Genomic DNA, 23,218 nt, shown 5'->3' with positions numbered 1-23,218 from the left:
TGTAAGTCCCAGTAATAACTGGGGTGTTCATAGGAAGTCATTGGAGGACTTTGGACAGAGGAGTGACCTTGGAGGACAGAGGAGTGACCTTATTAGATTTACAGGTTGAAAAACTGCTCTTTCTGCTGTGGGGTGGTTGCAGGGAGCAGAAGGCTGGAGGAGTAGCAGGATTAGATACAAGGCTGTATCATTTGACTCCATGTGCTGGGAGAACATTGGTGAATAACATGATGCATCTGCAGTCCTGTAGGCTGAGTTTTAATAATTTCTGAAAAGATCATTTATAATTGCCAGTACAGTTTTAAAAAGCATATAAATACAACTTAAAACATTCTATTCTAAGTTAAAAAATAATGTGTGATTCACAATGCCTAATAAGTAATGCTATCTGTGCTTTAAGATACACAAAATTTATGAAAGTACACTTAGATGTATTTTTAATTGGTTTAGGTAGAAGTTTCAACAACAAAAAAAGCAGAATGTAGCAATCCAAGAGATAGGCCCTTGTGTGAGGGGACATTTGATGAGGAAGCTTCTGCCCAGTCCTTTCAGGAAGTTTTAAGTCAATGGAGAACCGGACATAATAATGACAATGAGAAACCGAAGTTACACACATCAAAACCAGGTACAGCTATTTTTATAAAATCTGTCATAAAATAAAACTGAATTTATTTTATTTATCTCCATTCTCTGTAAATATAAATGCAGTGTTCAAAAACTATTAACACTAGAGTAGCAGTTTGGTATAACTCCTCAAAGGAGTATTCACTGTATAACCATTGGTTTGTGATTTAATATTTATAGAGCCCTGTATTGGGCATTGGGGGTATGTGTGTTTTTTTTTTCCTATGTAAATTCAGGTTGTCAAATGAATGGAGAATTGGATTCTGTCAGCTCCCCCTCTCCTAGAAGAAAGTTTTTGTCAGGACAACTATTCCTTTATTGAACTGTAATTACATGACAGGAGAATCTGTGATATAAAGAAGTAAAGAATTTTGTATGTGTCTTGAAAAATATATTTCAAGGACCAATGTGAAGTTCATGGGGAGAATTGATTTGTCCTTTTTCTCTCTTTCTGAATAAATATTTCTGGTTTTTATTTTCCCTTGATTTTTATACCCTTTTTCTAGACATTAAATATCCAGATGACTGAAGTGTATAGTATCTGGTTTAAGTTTCCTAGTGTCTCTTAAGGAAAATCAGACTTTCTTAAAAGTGTTCATTAGTTTTATTACTCAGTTTCTTGTAGAGGCTTCCAATCACTTTTCATTTGAAGTAAAATGTTAGATAATAAATTTCAATCATGAATCTTATTTGACAGAATCTAATTTTATTATTTTTATTTCATTATTTTCCAGCAAAGGAACTCTCTTGATTATTATCCTTTATAACATGGTGTAATTTCTAATGTTAAGGTATTATACAGTGTCTTTCCAATGAGAATTGGATTTTTTACTAAACAGTGCTCTCTTTTTCAAATATTTATTCCTCCATTTGCTCCTGATACATCAATTTCATTAATATTCCCAAGACTTTATCTCTTTTTTGTATGTACCTCAATATAACTCTCACTGATTGTGTCCTTTTATGTGCTTTTTATTTTCACTTTCATATTTTGATGTAATTTTTATTTTTCTACTCTGAAAGTGATTATTGAAGTACTTTGTCCACTTTGAAAGACATAATATTTAAAATAATAGAACTTATTAGATAAAGTATATCAGATTATATCAGAGAAGTCCAAAACCATTTAAAAATTTTGTTTTTGTAGTGGAAATAGCTACATAATAAGAATAATATGATTTTTTAAATAATTTGGTTATAACAAAACATTACCGAGAAGAAAATGAAAATAACCCTGTTTACCATCTAGAGATAACCAATGTTAACATGTTGGAACGTATTTTTCAATAGATACAGTTACATACACTTACATACACACAAGCATCAATTGGGTAATAGTGTATATGCTATTTTTTAAGCTTTTTGCATAGATTCTGTCAATAATAGCTTTCCATATAAAATACATAATCATTGGTAACTGTTGTATGATATTCTATATGCCATGATTTACTTTATCAGACCTTTACTGATGGATACTTTGTTTCTAATTCTCACTATCATAAAATAAGTTAATGGTAATACATAAGAAGATGGACCTAGAACTGTCTAACTCCCCTACCAACTTTCACACTAAAATAGCATTCCAGAAGCAGTAACTACATTTCTGGAGACTGCAGAGATTCACGCCAACCTCAAAGACTTGAAAGTTGCAGAATACTACTTTTTCTTATATTTCCACTTAGCCTGACTATTTGCTGCAAAAGTCAGAGTGGTCTTGGAGAATGACTACCTTTATCAGATGATGATGATGATGATGATGATGCCAATCACAGTTGCTTTTCTGCACATAGTGCCTTTACTAGAGAAAACCAACACATTCTTTGTGGCCGGGCAGACAACTATTAAGTTAGTACAGGGGTTGCTAAACTTTTTCTGAAAAGGGCCATATAATAAATATTTTAAACTTTCAGGGCCATTCTGAAGTACTCAGCTCTGCCATGGTAGAGTGAAAGTAGTCATAGACAATCATAAATAAATGAGTGTGGTTTGTTCCAATAAAATCTTATTTATGGACACTGAAACTTGAATTTCATATAATTTTGCACTTTATATGATATATTATTATTTCAATTCTTTTCAACCATTAAAATATGCTTAAAAGGACTCTTAGCTTGAATGGGATAAAAAAACAATTAGTAACAAAATTTCACCTGAGGGCTGTAGTTTCCTGATCCTTGACCTATCAAATGCATTCTTTTCTATCCATCATAAAGATAACCAGAAATAGTTTGATTTCATGCAGCAGGGCTAACAGTTTACCTTCATGATCTCACTCCAGGCCTATATGAACTCTCCTGCTTTCTAGCATTACATAGTCTAAAAGGACTTTGATTGTCTCAATATTATACAGAAAATAATGCTTGCCCATTACATTGATGGCATGACGCTAAGTGATTTTGGTGAACAGGGTGATTATACTGGACCCTTTCCATCATGGACAGGGCTATTATTTGTTCTCCTGGTAAAAGTTCAGGTATGATTTGCCTTCTCTGCCTGCCATGTGTGTGCCAGGAGAAGCCTTGTTTATCACCAAGGTATTTCACACAAAACATTGTCTTAGATGAAGACACATTTTATTATGATAGAGTTATGACAGTAGGCTTATACCCAGGGAATTTCTGATCTTACCATGTGTAGCATCACCCAGAAGCAGCTGGCTTGATAGTTTTATGGAATGGCCTGCTTAAGGTTCAGCATTAGTTCCAGCTAAGAAACAACATCTTATGAAGTTGGGGTGCTTTACCTTCAAAATAACATGACTCCAGTTATGCTTCAGTTAAACAGGAAACTGAGACTGGCCACACATTTTGTGGATCATCAGCACTGAATTAATGATCAGGAAGGGTCACTGTACTAACGATGTTGGTTGAGCACAAGTATCAAAGAACAATTGGCTTGTTATCACACAGTGAAGAAAAGATAGACTTCATCTAGAAACCACTGAATGGTCTTACTCATCTTTCTGTGTCTAGTAACAATGATCATTGGGAAAATGGCAACCCAATGAAAAGGCTTCTATAAATCTGAATATTTTGGGAATGAAGACTAGACTCACCCCACCAGGTAAAATGGTGTTGGCGGATGGTAAGGTGGATGTGGGATGGGTGGTGAAAGAAGGAAGCCATGCAATCAAATCAGTTTAAGGCTTCAAAACCAGCTACAAAAATGGAGACCACAGCATCTGTGTTTATGTTGACTAATTCATTTTTTTTTCTACTACCTTATTTGCTGTGTACTACTGGTATCTAACACTTTAATTTAGGGTTCATTTGGGAGGATCATTACATTGAGGAGTATGTGGTGATACACAGTAACTGTAGACCTTTGTGGTTTCCCTATGCTTCAGACATGAGTTTCTTCTTTTTTTCCCCAGAGAAGACAAAGAGAAATGGATTATCAGATGCAAAATAAGTAGACTGTGTCTCCTCAGACCCATTGTCTTCCATTTCTACCCTACTCTGTGTCCTTACAAGTTAGTCTCTAGAGGACTGTATCACCTGAGCTCCCTTGTTCTCTTGTTCTCCGGCTTCTGGCCATGATTGGCCATTTGGAGACAGTAACAGGGCACTGAAGGGTGAGAAGAAAGAGGTGAAGGTGTTTACTCTCCCTCTCCTTCTTGATGAGCTGAGATTTTGTAGTGACTGCATTTTCTGCCTGTGTCATTAGCACTGCTCAGATGACCTTTCATCCACAGCCGTTGCTTTCAGTGACTTCTTAGGGCAGGTCTCTTGCTTTGTCTCTTACTGTTAGGGTTGGTAACAGCTTTTCACTATTTTAAATCTCTGAGTGCTTCAATTTCACTTGTTCCCTTAACCCTACTACATGATTATAAGTTTGTCCTTTCCTTTGACTTTCTTCAAATTATTTTTTTGAGTTTTTTTTCCTATCAGGACTCTGATACAGACGATCAGAAAAAAGATTTCTAAGAAACCAAGATTTGAGTTGAGGTCTAGAAAATGAGTTGAAGAGTGGGATCTAGAAAATGAGTTGAAGAGTGGGGTCAGAAAACAGCATGTGCAAAAGTTCTATGACAGAAAGATAGTATTGTGTTAATGGAACTGAAGGTAGGTGTGTGTGGCTGGACCTGAGAGACCTAAGGAGACTATTATAGTCTATTACAAAGCTAGAGAGAAATTACATTTAGGAATTACATTACATTAGGAATTACATTACATTCTTGGCCTGCAGAGAAGATAAAGAGTGTCATAGATACATGTAGAAAGAAGAAAGCCATGCAATCAAATCAGTTTAAGGCTTCAAAACCAGCAAATTAACATGTAGAAAGTTGGTAAAGTGTATTATAAAAACCAAAGGAGAATAGTGTTTTTAAATAAACAAGTGAGGTCAACAGTATGGTTGCTGTGGAGAAATCATTAAGATAAAGACTTCTGTTGATATAATATGTGATTTTTTTTTTTTGCTCTAGAGTATTCTGTATATGATTGTGTGTGTTATGTCTGTTTGTAAATATTTTCCTTTCCCTAAGATAATAAATAGATACAAAAAAATATATAAAATTTATACACTTTATGGTGAAAAAAAAACAGTGAACACCTGCTCTCTCGCCTTCTCCCTCCTCTATAAGAGATTATCATTAGCTTGGTTTTTGTGTTTTAAAAAATCTCATTGATTTCCCTGCAGTTTACAGCATGTATGTATCTCTACAAACAAGATGTTGTTAGATTTGCATGTATTTAAACATTATGTAAATGGAAATCTATTATATGTATTCTTTTGTGATTTGTTTATTTCACTCATATTATTCACTGAGGTTTATATGTGAAGATGTGCATAGTTTGTTTCACTCATTTTCAGTGCTTAATAGTCTATTATGCGAATATACTACTCTTTACCTGTTTAAATATTGAGGTTGTTTGGGTTACTTCCCATTCTGCCATTACAAACAATGCTATTATGAATACTCTTACACAGCTCATACATACACATTTCTAAGATGTCTATTCCTGGGAGTAGAATAGTTGGGTCATAGGGTATGCATGTCTTCAACTATACTAGATAAAGCTGAATTATTTAGCAAAGTATTTCTATCAGTTACACTTCCACCTGCAGTGTATAAGAGGTTTGGTTGGTTTCCGTTATCACCAACACTTAAATTGTCTGATTTTTTATTTTCTTCTGGTCTGATAGAGATGGAATGGTATATTTAATTTGTGTACTTCATTACGAATGACGTTAAATATCTTTTCATATGTTTCCTGGCCATTTAGCTTAGTAATATACTTTGAATTTTTTTAGTTATTTCTGTTATTGATTTCTAACTTTCATTTTAGCATATTCTAAAAGCTTGTATTTTTTGTTGTGTAAAAGGCAAGTACAGTGGCCTAGAAACTTCAATGTAATCTGAAGTCCGTTATCTTTGTGATCTCATCTCCTGCTACTCCTGCCCTGACTTCTTCTCTTTCAGCCACACTGGCCTCCTGGCTATTCTTCAAACACCTCAGGCATATTTTCACCTTAAGACTTTTATACTGTCCATTAATGAAAGTACCCACCATCCCATCAATATGAATAACTGGGTATCACACCCAGATTCTCACATAAGTAGCCAGTGAACCATGAAACAAGGGAGCAAACCACAATAGGAGTTGGGTGACAACATTCTTTTGGTTTATTTCTATTATTGGCATTTGATTGTTTCTGGAAGGTATTCATTAAGGGCTGCTACAGTACAAGGTTGAGATTATTCCTTAGGTTCAGAGTCTATAAAAATAATTTTTCCCATCTTTACTACTACTTCTTCCCCTCCAACATTTTTCTTCCTCTGATGGTCAGTATGCAGATAAGGATCATATCTAAGGGACTAGTAATCCTGGATTTATACTGCTTTCTTTCCTAGAAATCTCCATCAGTTTTAAATATCTCAGAATAGTGGTTTTAATTTAATAGTACTTTAGAAACACCTTAAGACCTTAAGCATCTGGAAGTGAATTGCTATTTAGATATAAATTCATGAGGACAGTTGTCTCCTTCAGGTGCTGTTATGAGTTATTTATTTGCTGTTTCCCATAATGTGTAAATATTATTGTCAGTGGCTATCATGCATACCTTTAAGTGTCTGTGCATTCATAGAATATATAATGAATCTATATTTATCTTTATCATCTAAAAGAATTAGGTGCTTTTAAAAACCTTGTGATTCCTAAGATTTCTTTCACTTCAAAGCATTGTTGAAGAAAACTGTCTATACACTTAATAAATCACCAATATTTAACTCGTTTGCATTATTGAAGCCTAAAACTATTGATTATATAGATGAATATCAAAGCACATTTGCCTCAAAAATGGTAAGTTCTGTATCTCAAGAGAAGATGTAGCAGTTTATAGACTAAGTTATGTTAATTATGCACATTGTACTTTTTATAGACTCATTGGAAGAATGTGAAGTACAAACTAACCTGAAAATTTGGAGAGAGCCACTTACAATTGAATTTAAGGAAGACAGTCTATCCTATATGGAAAAATTATGGCTTAAAAAACACAGAAGGTATTTTTTGAAATTTTGCATTATTAATAAAAAGTATAAAAGCTATTTATGTCCCTTGCTTATGTGACATGCTTTTTGTAGCAATTTTATATGTGTTTCACATTTGCATAAATAATCTTAAAGCAATATTAAATCTCTGTTAAGCTTCCACTGTTCTAATGAAAATTTTAATTCTATTTATGTATATGGTACATCATTAATTTAGGGTTTGCCTTAAGAAATTAAAATGTATTTGTGGGAAAAAAGCACAAATAGATTATAGAATTTAAGAATAATAGCAAAAATAATGCAATCAATTAAAGATTACTTTGAAAAGGGACTGCCCTCAGTTTTTTTTACAATAGTATAAACTTTTTTTTTTTTTAGTTTTATTTCGGTATCATTAATCTACAATTACATGAAGGACATTATGTTTACTATGCACCCCCCTTCACCAAGCCCCACCACATAACCGTTCACAGTCACTGTCCATCAACATAGTAAGATGCTGTAAAATCACTACTTGTCTTCTCTGTGTTGCACAGCCCTCCCCGTGCCCCCCCGCACACACTATACATGCTAATCGTAATGCCCCCTTTCTTTTTTCCCGCCCTTATCCCTCCCTTCCCACCCGTCCTCCCCAGTCCCTTTCCCCTTGGTAACTGTTAGTCCATTCTTGGGTTCTGTGATTCTGCTGCTGTTTTGTTCCTTCAGTATTCTTTTGTTCTTATACTCCACATATGAGTGAAATCATTTGGTACTTGTCTTTCTCCGCCTGGCTTATTTCACTGAGCATAATACCCTCTAGCTCCATCCATGTTGTTGCAAATGGTAGGATCTGTTTTTTTCTTATAGCTGAGTAATATTCCATTGTGTATATGTACCACATCTTCTTTATCCATTCATCTACTTATGGACACTTAGGTTGCTTCCATTTCTTGGCTATTGTAAATAGTGCAGCAATAAACATAGGGGTGCATCTGTCTTTTTCAAACTGGAGTGCTGCATTCTTGGGGTAAATTCCTAGAAGTGGAATTCCGGGGTCAAATGGTATTTCTATTTTGAGCATTTTGAGGAACCTCCATACTGCTTTCCACAATGGTTGAACTAATTTACATTCCCACCAGCAGTGTAGGAGGGTTCCCCTTTCTCCACAACCTTGCCAACATTTGTTGTTGTTTATCTTTTGGATGGTAGCCATCCTTACTGGTATGAGATGATATCTCATTGTGGTTTTAATTTGCATTTCTCTGATGACAAGTGATGTGGAGCATCTTTTCATGTGTCTGTTGGCAATCTGAATTTCTTCTTTAGAGAACTGTCTATTCAGCTCCTCTGCCCATTTTTTAATTGGATTATTTGCTTTTTGTTTGTTGAGGTGTGTGAGCTCTTTATATATTTTGGATGTCAACCCTTTATCGGATCTGTCATTTATGAATATATTCTCCCATACTGTACGATAACTTTTTGTTCTATTGATGGTGTCCTTTGCTGTACAGAAGCTTTTCAGCTTGATATAGTAGTCCCATTTGTTCGTTTTTGCTTTTGTTTACCTTGCCCTGGGAGATATGTTCAAGAAGAGGTCACTCATGTTTACATCTAAGAGATTTTTGCCTATGTTTTTATCTAAGAGTTTTATGGTTTCATGACTTACATTCAAGTCTTTGATCCATTTTGAATTTACTTTTGTGTATGGGGTTAGACAGTGATCCAGTTTCATTCTCTTACATGTAGCTGTCCAGTTTTGCCAGCACCATCTGTTGAAGAGACTGTCATTTTCCCATTGTATGTCCATGGCCCCTTTATCGAATATTAGTTGACCATATATGTTTGGGTTAATGTTTGGAGTCTCTATTCTGTTCCATTGGTCTATGGCTCTGTTCTTGTGCCAGTACCAAATTGTCTTGATTACTGTGGCTTTGTAGTAGAGCTTGAAGTTGGGGAGTGAGACCCCCCCACTTTATTCTTCCTTCTCAGGATTGCTTTAACTATTCAGGGTCTCTGGTGTTTCCATATGAATTTTTGAACTATTTGTTCCAGTTCATTGAAGAATGCTGTTGGTAGTTTGATAGGGATTGCATCGAATCTGTATATTGCTTTGGGCAGGATGGCCATTTTGACGATATTAATTCTTCCTAGCCAGGAGCATGGGATGAGTTTCCATTTGTTAGTGACCTCTTTAATTTCTCTTAAGAGTGTCTTATAGTTTTCAGGGTATAGGTCTTTCACTTCCTTGGTTAGGTTTATTCCTAGGTATTTTATTCTTTTTGGTGCTATTGTGAATGGAATTGTCTTCCTGATTTCTCTTTCTATTAGTTTATTGTTAGTGTATAGGAAAGCCACAGATTTCTGTGTGTTAATTTTGTATCCTGCAACTTTGCTGAATTCTGATATTAGCTGTAGTAGTTTCAGAGTGGAGTCTGTAGGGTTTTTTATGTACAATATCATGTCATCTGCAAATAGTGACTGTTTAACTTCTTCTTTACCAATCTGGATTCCTTGTATTTCTTCATTTTGTCTAATTGCCATGGCTAGGACCTCCAGTACTATGTTGAATAACAGTGGGGAGAGTGGGCATCCCTGTCTTGTTCCCGATCGCAGAGGAAAAGCTTTCAGCTTCTTGCTATTCAGTATGATGTTGGCTGTGGGTTTATCATATATGGCTTTTATTATGTTGAGGTACTTGCCCTGTATAACCATTTTGTTGCGAGTTTTTATTATGAATGGATGTTGAATTTTGTCGAATGCTTTTTCAGCATCTATGGATATGATCATGTGGTTTTTGTCTTTCTCTTTGGTGATGAGGTGGATGATGTTGATGGATTTTCGAATGTTGTACCTTCCTTGCATCCCTGGGATGAATCCTACTTGGTCATGGTGTATGATCATTTTGATGTATTTTTGAATTTGGTTTGCTAAAATTTTGTTGAGTATTTTTACATCTATGTTCATCAGGGATATTGTTCTGTAGTTTTCATTTTTGGTGGGGTCTTTGCCTGGTTTTGGTATTAGGGTGATGTTAGCTTCATAGAATGAGTTTGGGAGTATCCCCTCCTCCTCTATTTTTTGGAAAACTCTAAGGAGAATGGGTATTATGTCTTCCCTGTATGTCTGATAAAATTCCGAGGTAAATCCATCTGGCCCGGGGGTTTTGTTCTTTGGTAGTTTTTTTTATTACCGCTTCAATTTCGTTGCTGGTAATTGGTCTGTTTAGATTTTCTGTTTCTTCCTGGGTCAATCTTGGAAGGTTGTATTTTTCTAGGAAGTTGTCCATTTCTCCTAGGTTTCCCAGCTTGTTAGCATATAGGTTTTCATAGTATTCTCTAATAAGTCTTTGTATTTCTGTGGGGTCTGTCGTGATTTTTCCTTTCTCGTTTCTGATACTGTTGATTTGTGTTGACTCTCTTTTCTTCTTAATAAGTCTGGCTAGAGGCTTATCTATTTTGTTTATTTTCTCGAAGAACCAGCTCTTGATTTCATTGATTTTTGCTATTGTTTTATTCTTCTCAATTTTATTTATTTCTTCTCTGATCTTTATTATGTCCCTCCTTCTGCTGACCTTAGGCCTCATCTGTTCTTCTTTTTCCAATTTCGATAATTGTGACATTAGACCATTCATTTGTGATTGTTCTTCCTTCTTTAAATATGCCTGGATTGCTATATACTTTCCTCTTAAGACTGCTTTTGCTGTATCCCACAGTAGTTGGGGCTTTGTGATGTTGTTGTCATTTGTTTCCATATATTGCTTGATCTCCATTTTGATTTGGTCATTGATACATTGATTATTTAGGAGCGTGCTGTTAAGCCTCCATGTGTTTGTGAGCCTTTTTGCTTTCTTTGTACAGTTTATTTCTAGTTTAATGCCTTTGTGGTCTGAAAAGTTGGTTGGTAGGATTTCAATCTTTTGGAATTTACTGAGGCTCTTTTTGTGTCCTAGTATGTGGTCTATTCTGGGGAATGTTCCATGTGCACTTGAGAAGAATGTGTATCCTGTTGCTTTTGGATGTAGAATTCTGTAGATGTCTATTAGGGCCATCTGTTCTAGTGTGTTGTTCAGTGCCTCTGTGTCCTTACTTATTTTCTGTCTGGTGGATCTGTCCTTTGGAGTGAGTGGTGTGTTGAAGTCTCCCAAAATGAATGCATTGCATTCTATTTCCTCCTCTAATTCTGTTAGTATTTGTTTCACATATGTTGGTGCTCCTGTATTGGGTGCATATGTATTTATAATGGTTATATCCTCTTGTTGGACTGAGCCCTTTATCATTATGTAATGTCCTGCTTTATCTTTTGTTACTTTCTTTATTTTGAGGTCTATTGTGTCTGATACCAGAATTGCAACACCTGCTTTTTTCTCTCTGTTGTTTGCATGAAATATCTTTTTCCATCCCTTGACTTTAAGTCTGTGCATGTCTTTGGGTTTGAGGTGAGTCTCTTGTAAGCAGCATATAGATGGGTCTTGCTTTTTATCCATTCTATTACTCTGTGTCTTTTGATTGGTGCATTCAGTACATTTACATTTAGGGTGATTATTGAAAGATATGTACTTATTGCCATTGCAGGCTTTGGATTTGTGGTTACCAAAGGTTCAAGGTTAGCTTCTTTACTATCTTACTGTCTAACTTAACTTGCTTATTTAGTTATTATAAACATGGTCTGATGATTCTTTATTTCTCTCCCTTCTTATTCCTCCTCCTCCCTTCTTTATATGTTAGGTGTTTTGTTCTGTGCTCTTTTTAGGAGTGCTCCCATCTAGAGCAGTCCCTGTAGGATGCCCTGAAGAGGTGTTTTGTGGGTAGCAAATTCTGTCAACTTTAGCTTGTCTGGGAATTGTTTAATCCCTCCTTCATTTTTGAATGATATTCGTGCTGGATACAGTAGTCTTGGTTTGAGGCCCTTCTGTTTCATTGCATTAAGTATATCATGCCACTCTCTTCTGGCCTATAGGGTTTCTGTTGAGAAGTCTAATGATAGCCTGATGGGTTTTCCTTTGTAGGTGACCTTTCTTTTCTCTCTGGCTGCCTTTATTACTTTGTCCTTGTCTTTGATCTTAACCATTTTAATTATTATGTGTCTTGGTGTTGCCCTCCTTGGATGCCTTGTCATGGGAGTTCTGTGTACCTCTGTGGTCTGAGAGGCCATTTCCTCCCCTAGTTTGGGGAAGTTTTCAGCAATTATTTCTTCAAAGACACTTTGTATCCCTTTTTCTCTCTCTTCTTCTTCTGGTACCCCTATAATGTGGTTATTGTTCCATTTTGATTGGTCACACAGTTCTCTTAAAATTCTTTCATTCCTGGTGATCCTTTTATCTCTCTCTGCATCAGCTTCTCTGCATTCCTGTTCTCTGTTTTCTAGTCCATTAATGGTCTCTTGCATCTCATCCATTCTGTTTTGAAGTCCTTCCAGAGCTTGTTTCATTTCTGTATTCTCCCTCCTTAGTTCTTGCATATTTCTCTGCAAGTTCATCAGCATGGTTATGACTTTTGTTTTGAATTCTTTTTCAGGAAGACTGGTTAAATCTATCTCCCCAGGTTCCTTCTCAGGGGAAGATGTAGAAGCTCTCGAAGCTTTCTGGGTTAGTCTTGTCTGGATCAAATTTTTTTGCCTTTTCATGTTGATAGGTACAGTGGAGTGCTATTGATTTGTCTGTCAGCTGGGAGAGTCAAGACTCTTTCCACTTGATCCTGGCCTTTCTTTACTGGGACAACGGCGACCCCTAGTGGCTTGTGTTGGGCAATTGCGTTTAGACTGGTTCTCTCTATCTTGCCCGGCTGGTATGGAGGAAGCTCCCTTGCTGTGGGAATTGCCAGCCCCAGGCTTCTGCTCTGCTATGGCGGGGCCCCGGAGGGGTAATGGACGGGGAGCTCTTTGCCTGTTTACCTCCGTGAGGGGTCTCAGAGCTGTTACCCAGGTTGTTAGTGTGCCCAGAGTTTCCTGGAATTTCCAGCTGCTGGACTATGACCAAGGATGCTTCCGTCCAGTTGTGGGGTCCCTGTCCCTTTAAGACTTTCAAAAAGCACTCGCTTTTCTTTGTCCCAGGGGCACCGGCTTCGAGACTAGCTCAAAGGTCTTGCTGTCCTGCTTCCCTAGTTTCCAGCACCCCACGCACGCACTGTGTCTGCGCTCTGGTGCAGATGGCTGGGGCTGGGTGTTTAGAAGTCCTGGGCTCCCTCTCCCTCCCTGCTCTGACTCCTCTCCTCCCGCCAGGAGCTGGGGTGAAGGGCCTTGTGTCCCACGGGGCTGCGGCTTGTATCTTACCCCTTTCACCAGGCGCTGGGTTCTCGCATGTGTGGATGTAGTCTGGCTGTTGTCCTGTGTCTTCTGGTCTCTCTTTTAGGGATAGTTGTATTTGTTGTATTTTCAAAAATATATATGTTTTTGGGAGGACATTCCCACTGTCCTACTCATGCCGCCATCTTGGCTCCCACTCACAATAGTATAAACTTTTGAGGCTATTCTTTTCAGAATCTCCTTTTAAATTAATTGGACCTTCAATTTTTCAGTTTTGTTAATAGTATTCAGATATTTCTGTTCAAAAACAATATCATTATATATACCATTTCATATATTGTTTGAAAGTTTAGCTATTAAGTATTAAACCAAAACTGACTGAGTACATGTTGTAGGCATTCATAATTTTACCATCACATAAGAACCATATCAAGAGGTAACCTTTAAGGGCCACCAGCCCCGTTGGCCCTGTGGCAGTGCTGGTCACGCTTCATGGTGCCTGAGTTGCCTGGAGACTGTGGCAAAATACAGATTCTTCTTCAGTAAGTGTGGGTGAGTCCTGAAATTCTGTATTTCTGAATTTCTGATAGCTCTCAGCTACTGGTCTGGGTACCCCGTCTCTGAACTACATTTGGAGGAACATGGTGTTGGAGGACCTGTCTGGAATGTGGGTGAGGGCTGGTCCTCAAGCCTTTGCTTCACCTTCAGTCTTACAAAACCATCTTCTGAGATGGCTTCTTCCATCTTGGAACATTCTGCCTGCTATCGTATCTCCTAATGAGATGTAATTTGTTCCTGACTTGTTTCTAAAGTTGTCTCCAGTTCTACAAATGAAGCCAATAGAGAGGAAACTGAATTTCTCCTCTCCATGGCAACTCTTCAGGTTTTTCAAATCAACCCTTCTTGTCTTTCTCGAAGCTTCTTTTATGACATCTATCTCCATGCCCCTTCAACTGTTTTTCATATAGCAGATTCTTTTCTTTAAATTTTCTTATTTTGAAATAAGACGTACAGAAGAATTTCAAAACAGTATAAAGAATTCCCACTTATAATTCTTTCATCTTTTCCTAATGCTAACATCTCACATAACCATAGTGTGTGTATCAAAACCAAGAAATTAACTTTGGTACAATATTACTAACTAAACTACAGTCTCTATTTGGATTTCACCTTTTTCCTACTAACATCTGCTTCAGGAGCCAATCCGGGATCTCACATTGCCTTTTTTTGTCATACCTCCTCATGTACTACAATTCCTCAGTCTTTCCTTGTCTTTCATGATCTTGACATTTTTAAAGAGTACATGCCTGCTGTTTCATGGAATATATTCTGTTAGGGCCTAGATGATGTTTTTTTCATAATTAGATGGAGGTCATACATTTTGAAGAAGAATACTACAGAGAGAATGTGCCCTTCTCAGTGCATGGTATCACAGGGTCCTGCTGTCAGTAATATCATTACCAGAAAGTTAACTCCAGGTAAAGGTGCCAGCAGATTCTGTTTCTGGAGAGAGCCAGTTCCTGGTTCAGGCATGGCTGTCTTCTCACTGTGTCCTCACATCACGCAAGGGGCAAGGCATCTCTCTCTTACAAGGGTACTAATTCCATTCACAAGGGCTCTATTCTCACAACTTAAGCACCTCCCAAAGGCCCATCTCCTAATACTATCAGGCTAGAGGTTAGATTTTAGTGCATATATTTTGTGGGGACACAATCATTTAGAACAGAGGTTTCTGCTCTGACCTCCCAAAGTTCATGTCTACACAAGCAAAATAGACTCATTCCATCCCCAAAGCCCCAAGTCTTAACTCACTCCAGCATCATCTCAAGTCTAAAGTCCAACGTCTTATATAAATATCATCTAAATCAGATATGGATGAGGCTTAATATATGATTCATTCTGAGGCAGATTGATAACTGTGAATCTATGAAATCAAACATGTTTTATGCTTTAAAAATACAATGGTGGTACAGGCATAGGATAGATATTCCCATTCCAAAAGGGAGAAATAGGAAAGAAGAAAGGATTAACAGTTTCTGAGCAAATCTGAAACTCAGCAGGACAAGCTCTGTTAGACCTCAAGCCCTGAGAACTGTCCTCTTTGTCAATGTTCTGCCATCCAAGTTCCCTGGGATGGAGGCCCCACCTTCCAGACACACTAGAGCAGGGGCCCCACCTTCTGGAGACTCTGAGGCAGCCGTTCTACCCCTGTAGCTTCGCCAGGCAGAGGTGATTCTGACCCCATGACTTTGGATGGCCCTCTGGTGGCTCTGTGTTGGGTCACATGCCTGCAACTTGCCTGGACTGGAATCCTGTGACTTTTCTCTTCTGGAGTCATAGGAGCAGCCTTCCCCTCACAGTTTTGCTGGACATTACCAGGGGCTCTTTGCAGTAAGCTCACTCTGGGCCTGTGATAGCAGTGCTAGCCCTGATGATTTCTGAATTGCCTTTGGGGTCATCCTTCCAATTTCTTGGACGTAATTCCTGGCTTCTGCGTAGGTGGCTGACTAATCTCCCTGTCAGAGGATCCTTTGGCCATATACCTACTGTGTTCTCTCCTGAATAGTCTCTCTCATTATTTTCATTACGGATATGCTGAAAATGTTCCAAATATTTAAGTTTTGCTTCACTTTTGATTAATAATTCTGTCTTTAAGTCATTTCTCTCTTCTTGCATTTAACTATGAGCAGTCAAAAGAAACCAGGCCTCCCCTTCAATACTTTGCTTAGAAATTACCTCAGCCATGTATCTAATTTCATCATTCATGTGTTCTATCTTCCATAGAACACTAGGACATGAATACAATTTTGCTAAGTTCTTTTCCACTTTATTAACAAGAATTGCCTTTTCTCCATTGTCCAATAATGTGTTAGTGCCATCTGATACCTCATCAGAATGACATTTACCATCCATATTTCTACTGATGTTTTGTTTAGAACTCAGGTATTCTGTAAGAAGAATTACTTAGGTATTCTCTTTTTCCTTCTGAGCCCTCACCAGAATATCTGTTAAGGTCTGTTTATAGCAATGTAGCTTTTTTCTAGCACGAACTTCAAAATTCTTCCAGCCTCTACCCATTACCCAGTTCCAAAGCTGCTTCCACACTTTTAGGTATTTGTTACAGGAACACCCAGTTCTGGTGCCAATTTCTGTCTTTGTCCATTTGGAACATTGTAACAGAATACCCCAGACCGGTGGGCTTATGTACAACAAGCACTTATTTCTCAGAATTCTGGAGGTTAGGAAGTCCAAGATCAAGATGCCAGCAAACTCAGAGCCTGGTGATGGCCTGGTTCAGGGATGGCTCATAGGTGGCCATCTTTTCACCTTGTCCTTACATGGCTTTCTTAGGGCCTCCTCCATAAGGGCCCTCATCTTACATGGGAACTCTGCTTACATGACCTAAACGCTCCCAAAGGCCCCACTTCTTAATACCATCACATTGGGTGTTAGGATATCTACACAAGTTTTGGTGGGACAAAAATATTTACATCATAGTGAATATTAAGTATTTTAGGGGAGATTCTGTGAGATGCTGCAAAATCCTGTTTTGCCTTAAACTTTCCTCTGTGAATTTTAGCATTTATAAGTGAATTTTGCCTGCAGCAGTTATTACTCTGCTGCTCTATTGGTAATTTTCTATTTCCTTCATTCTGTCTAATTTTCGGTATTTATTAACTGCAATTCTTCAAGGCAGAATAGCCCTTCTTCTACTTTAACTATTTATTAAGCTGTTTATGTAGATTCATGGATATTTATTTTGTTTTCTATATTTATATTCAAAACCACTATTTATTTTGTGACTCAAATAGTTCCTGCTCTGACCATTGAGACTCCTTTCAGATTGATGCCTCTCCTTTTCAATGTGTTCTCATCTCATTTTGTTTGGTGTTTGGTTTGCTTTGAACATTTCTTCATTTTTCTGGCACACAAGGTGCATTTTCCTATTCTAGCCTGAGAATAGTTTCTCCAAAGAATCCTGATCCATTCTGTTGGTAAATGGTATGCAGAAATGAAGATCTAGACTCTTGGTGTGCTCATTGCTTCTCAAGTGTTTATAGATCCTAGGCCTTCTTAGAGACCTTCTAGGAAATACATATATATTTTCTTATCCTGCTATACACACACTTCTAAATATTTCTGTGTCTGTCTGCCTGGATATCTGTTAAAGTAAACATGAGTTCACACTCATACCTCTGACTCCAAACCAACATGACATGGTTCATTTACATTCTCCCTTTGCTTCTTTGTAGCTTCTTTCACCTACAGTGAGAATCCTGGCTTTCCTTATCCTTGATATAGCGATAAATTTACCAACCCTAAGTTTGGAACAAATGTACCAACCAAAGTACATTGTATACAGTGCTTTTTATCTTGAGCCCACAGTATCCAGTCAAAACTTTGTTTTCCCGAGTTGCCTGGGCCACAGTACTCATTTCTTTCCCACTTCCTGTAGAGTGGATCTACCATTCATTGGATTATGCCCATATCCTTAGAACTTCTAAAGGTTTTAATAGCATAAACTTGTGCATTGTTGTATGAGTTTTACCAATGCCTAGGGTCATGAATTCACTGTAGTACCAAACAGCAGAGTTCTGCCATCCTGAAATCCCATGATGCTTCCCCTTTATAGTCAACCTTTCTTCTCCAACTGTGGCAACCATTGGTCTGTTTCCATCCTTATATATTTACCTTTGTCTGAAGGTCATGTAAATGAAATCATACAATATGTAGTCTTTGTGTCCTACATTTAGCAAAATGCATTTAAGATTCATCCACGTTCCTGAGTGAATCAAATCCATTGCTTTTTATTGTGGAGTAGTATTTCATCAATGCGATGTACAGTTTATCCATTCATCTGTTGCAGGGAATCCTGCTGATTTCTAGGTTTTGGCAATTATATGAATAAATCTGTTATAAACATTTGCATATAGATTTTTGTTTGAATATAAGTTTTTAATTCCTTGGGTAAATACCTGGGACTGGATGGCTACACTGTATGGCAAGTATATGTTTATTTTTATGAGAAACTGCCAAATTGTTTTCGAAGTGACTGCAGTTTTGTGTTCCTTCTTCCAAAGTATGAGAGTTCTAGCTGCTCTCCATCCTTGCCAGCACATGGCATTTTCAGGATTTTTTTTTCTTTTGGTGATGATTTTAATAGGTGCACAGTGTATTCCATTGTAGTTTATGTAGCAGGATTTAAGTTCATTCGTAGTCTGGTTATTTCTTTGTACTTACTGTCAAAGTTGTCTGTATCTCTTTTGAAGAATGATGTCCCTAACTATCCTTCGGGTGTGAAACTCAATAATATGTGCCTGTCAACTGTCTCATTCTAGCTTAGGAATTAATATATCAAAGTAATTCCAAAGTCACGTATCTTTTTTTGGTGGCTGCTTTTCACAGTTTCTTATGCAGTAAAAGAAGCAGTTTTCTTATTAAATGGCTACCATCATATGTGCTTTGACACATACAAGAAGCTTTAATAAATGGGCACATGAGATCCTGAGTTATGCTTAATGTTGGTAAATTTCCTTCTTAAGGAAGAATGGTTAGTGAACATATTCACTATTCATTTCGACATAATTTTTAAGAGTAATAATTTTTTGCATTAATGTTTTATGTCTTAATTATGGTTGCTAGGATAGGGCAATCCATTTTCAGTTCAGAAGTTTGTGGTAAATTTTTGAATATGTGAGGCAAAAAGTTTCCCAAGTTGACAGCCATGATCATGGTTTATACTTTATGTTTGCCTGTAATTGTCATGTTTTATAATAAGCTTATAAATATGCATTATATTGCATTTATTTTTGTATTTCTTTTCTGACTTGGGTAGTAACATTTATTGCATTTTTACCTACAACCAATATATAAGTGTTGATAGATATTAATAGCTATCTTAATAGCTCTAGTGGATCATTTAAGTGGTAGGATTTAGAGTATTTTAAAGGTGGATATTAACAGTTAGCTGATATTGACTTCAGTTCCCCTACTTTTTCATTTCATGTAATTCTCAATTCTAGCTGATTATCAGAAGCAACTGGGACAAGTTCTTAAAATACTTATTCATGGACACAACCCCAGAGAGATCTAAAAATCAGTGCTTTTTAAGGATGGCTTTGAGACTTTACATTTAAAAATCATCCTTGGTGATTCTGATGCAAACAGCCTCACAGTGATTCAAAGAATAAATTTAGAACCACGTATCTTGCTTCCCCAAATGAATTGGTCAGTGATCAATAAATATTTGTTTAAATTTTGAGGCGTATCTGGTGAAATAATCGTATTCTAAAAGAGAGTCCATCCTTTATTTATGTGGCATGATCTTTTAGCAAAGCATTGGTGCTAGAATCCCAATATCCAGAGTGCAGACTTAGTACTTAGACTAATTACTTGTTTGTTCATGGGCAAATAAATCACTTAAATTCTCTTGGCCCATCTTTTCTTTTTCTTTCTCCTTTTTTGCTTGTTTATTAAGGCATCATTGATATACAGTCTTAGGCGCAGATTTCATATAAGCAACATTGTGGTTACTACATTCCCCCTATTATCATGTCCGCACCATATACCCCATTACAGTCACTGTCCATCAGCATAGTAAGGTACTATAGAGTCACTACTTATCTTCTCTGTGCTATACTTCCTTTCCCGTGCCCCCCTATATTATGTGTGCTAATCATAAGGCCCCTTAGTCCTTTTATCCTTCCCTTCCCACCCACTCTCCCCAGTTCCTTTTCCTTTGGTAACTGTTAGTGCATTCTTGGGTTCTGTGGTATGCTGCTGTTTTGTTCCTTTTTGCTTTGTTATACTCCACAGATGAGTGAAATCATTTGCTACTTGTCTTTCTCCCCCTGGCTTATTTCGCTGACCATAATGCCCTCTAGCTCCATCCATGTTGTTGTAAATGGTAGGATTTGTTTTTAATTATGGCTGAATAATATTCTATTGTGTATATGTACCACATCTTCTTTATCCATTCATTTACTGATGGACACTTGGGCTGCTTCCATTTATTGGCTATTTTAAATAGTACTGTGATAAACACAGGGGTGCATGTGTTTTTTGAATCTGGGATCCTGTTTTCTTTGGGTAAATTCCTGGGAGTAGAATTCCTGGGACAAATGGTATTTCTATTTTTAGTTTTTTGAGGAACCTCCATGCTGCTTTCCACAATGGTTGAACTAATTTACATTCCCTCCAGCAGTGTAGGAGGGTTCCCCTTTCTCCCCATCCTCTCTAGCATTTGCTGTTTCTCTTTTGGATGTTGGCCATTCTAACTGGTGTAAGGTGATATCTCATTGTGGTTTTAATTTGCATTTCTCTGATGATTAGTGATGTGGAGCATCTTTTCATGTGCTTGCTGGCCATCTGAATTTCTTCTTTGGAGAAGTGCCTTTTCACATCATCTGTCCATTTTTTAATCAGGTTATTTGCTTTTTGGTTGTTGAGGTATGTGAGCTCTTTGTGTATTTTGGATGTTAACCCCTTATCGGATATGTCATTTATGAATATATTCTCCCATACTGTAGGATGACTTTTTGTTCTACTGATGGTATCCTTTGTTGTACAGAAGATTTTTAGTTTGATGTAGTCCCATTTGTTCATTTTTGCTTTTGTTTCCCTCACCTGAGGAGATATGTTCAAGAAAAAGTTGCTCATGTTTATATTCAAGAGAGTTTTGCCTATGTTTTCCTCAAAGAGTTTTATGGTTTCATGACTTACATTCAGGTCTTTGATCCATTTCAAGTTTACTTGTGTGTATGGAGTTAGACAGAATTCAGTTTCATTCTTACATGTAGTTGTCCAGTTTTGCCAACACCAGCTGTTGAAGAGGCTGTCATTTCCCCATTGTATGTCCATGGCTCTTTTATCATATATTAATTAGCCATATATGTGTGGGTTTATATCTTGGCTTTCTATTTTGTTCTATTGATCTTTGGGTCTGTTCTTGTGCCAGTTCCAAATAGTCTTGTTTGCTGTGGCTTTGTAATAGAGCTAGAAGTTGGGGAGCGTAATACCCCCAGCTTTACTCTTCCTTCTCAGAACTGCTTTGGCTATTCAGGCCCTTTGTGGTTCCATATGAATTTTAGAACTATTTATTCCAGTTTGTTGAAGAATGCTGTTGGTATTTTGATAGGGATTGCATTGAATCTGTAGATTTCTTTAGGCAGGATGGCCATTTTGACGATATTAATTCTTCTTATCCATGAGCATGGGATGAATTTCCATTTATTAGTGTCCACTTTAATTTTTCTCAAGAATGTCTTGTAGTTTTCAGGGTATAGATCTTTCACTTCCTTGGTTAGGTTTATTCCTAGGTATTTTATTCTTTTTGATGCAATTATGAATGGAATTGTTTTCCTGATTTCTCCTTCTGCTAGTTCATCATTAGTGTATAGGAATGAAACAGATTTCTGTGTATTAATTTTGTATCCTGCAACTTTGCTGAATTCAGATATTAGTTCTAGTAGTTTTGGAGTGGATTCTTTAGGGTTTTTTTTTATGTACAATATCATGTCATCTGCAAATAGTGACAGTTTGACTTCTTTCTTATCAATCTGGATGCCTTTTATTTCTTTGTGTTGCCTGATTACCATGGTTAGGACCTCCAGTACTATGTTGAATAAAAGTGGGGAAGGTCAGCATCCTTGTCTCATTCCTGATCTTAGAGGAAAAGCTTTCAGCTTTTCACTGTTAAGTATGATGTTGGCTGTGGGTTTGTCATATATAGCCTTTATTATATTGAGGTACTTGCCTTCTATACCCATTTTGTTGAGAGTTTTTATCATGAATGGGTGCTGAATTTTGTCAAATGCTTTTTCAGCATCTATGGTGATGATCATGTGATTTTTGTCCTCCTTTTTATTGATGTAGTGGATGACATTGATGGATTTTCGAATGTTGTACCATCCTCCCTTCTTTTCTCATCTGCAAAATACTGAGTTTAGAATAAATGATCTATAGGGCTCTTTCAGCTCCAATTATGTAATAACTAGACCCTATAAATAGTCTTTGGTTTAGGGCTTTGCCCATAAAATTATATAAGTTTTAACTTCATGAAGGAATGTCTAAATAATAATACATTTATGTGTATCTATGAACTGAATTTTTAGTAGTGTGTATCCATGTCAATCTCATGGGTGGGTACCAATTTGTCTTTCACCTTTATTCTTTAATATTCCAACAATTTGATTAAATTTTGGATGTAAGATGTTATGCTTCTCAAATTTGTTAAGACACAAACTGAATAATATATAAATATTTTGGTGTGTTCTTATACATATATTATGCATATTTGGAAAATGCACATAGTTGTGTATTTCCAGATTATAAAATTTTTAATGCCTTTGCAAATTACAATAGGCAATATATCATGGTAGAGAATATGGACTTGGGGAGGCAGACTCCTTGAGTTTAAATTCCTCTTCTTCATGTACTACCTGAATGACTTTGAACAAGTTGGTTTACTTTGTACCTTGCTTCCTCTTCTGTAAAATTAACATAATACAAATGCTTATTTAATATACAAATGCTATTAAGATTTAGTTCCCCAAATTTTTTAGAACAAAGCCTGGTTCATTGTAAGCTTTGGGTTGTTATCTACTAATACCATTAAGAAGGCCCTGACTTTTACATGGGGCTCTATGCACTTGTATAGTCTAGAAGGGCTATAGCTACTTACATTCTTAAAAGGTGACTGTCTTCCCAATAGTTTTGGAATAATGTCTGGGACCAAACGCACACTCCTGACCTCTGAGAATTCTTGTGTTTTGTTGCCTCCATATGAGATGGGCCACTCCAGCCTTCATGGTTAATTGGTTGATGGATGCCACAGCCAAAATACCTCATACTCATACTGTGGGAGCCAATTTTATCATCCTG

General features: G+C 36.9%; 1 protein-coding gene across 3 annotated transcripts in view; it reads left to right on the top strand.

Moving 5' to 3' along the window:
- The window catches only part of ZBBX (zinc finger B-box domain containing), a 118,043-nt gene that overhangs the window by 59,426 nt on the left and 35,399 nt on the right, over positions 1–23,218 (top strand). For all 3 annotated transcript variants that reach the window (XM_036898377.2, XM_036898378.2, XM_057499799.1), the window contains 2 exons: positions 451–625; positions 7,009–7,129. In XM_036898377.2, the coding sequence (XP_036754272.2) occupies positions 451–625; positions 7,009–7,129 (296 nt within the window). The remainder of the gene's footprint in view (positions 1–450; positions 626–7,008; positions 7,130–23,218) is intronic.

Source organism: Manis pentadactyla, chromosome 1 (genome assembly GCF_030020395.1).
Source record: "Manis pentadactyla isolate mManPen7 chromosome 1, mManPen7.hap1, whole genome shotgun sequence".
Lineage (NCBI taxonomy): Eukaryota > Metazoa > Chordata > Mammalia > Pholidota > Manidae > Manis > Manis pentadactyla.
The sequence above is the reverse complement of the archived record's forward strand: the minus strand, read 5'-3'. Positions and strand labels throughout refer to the sequence as shown.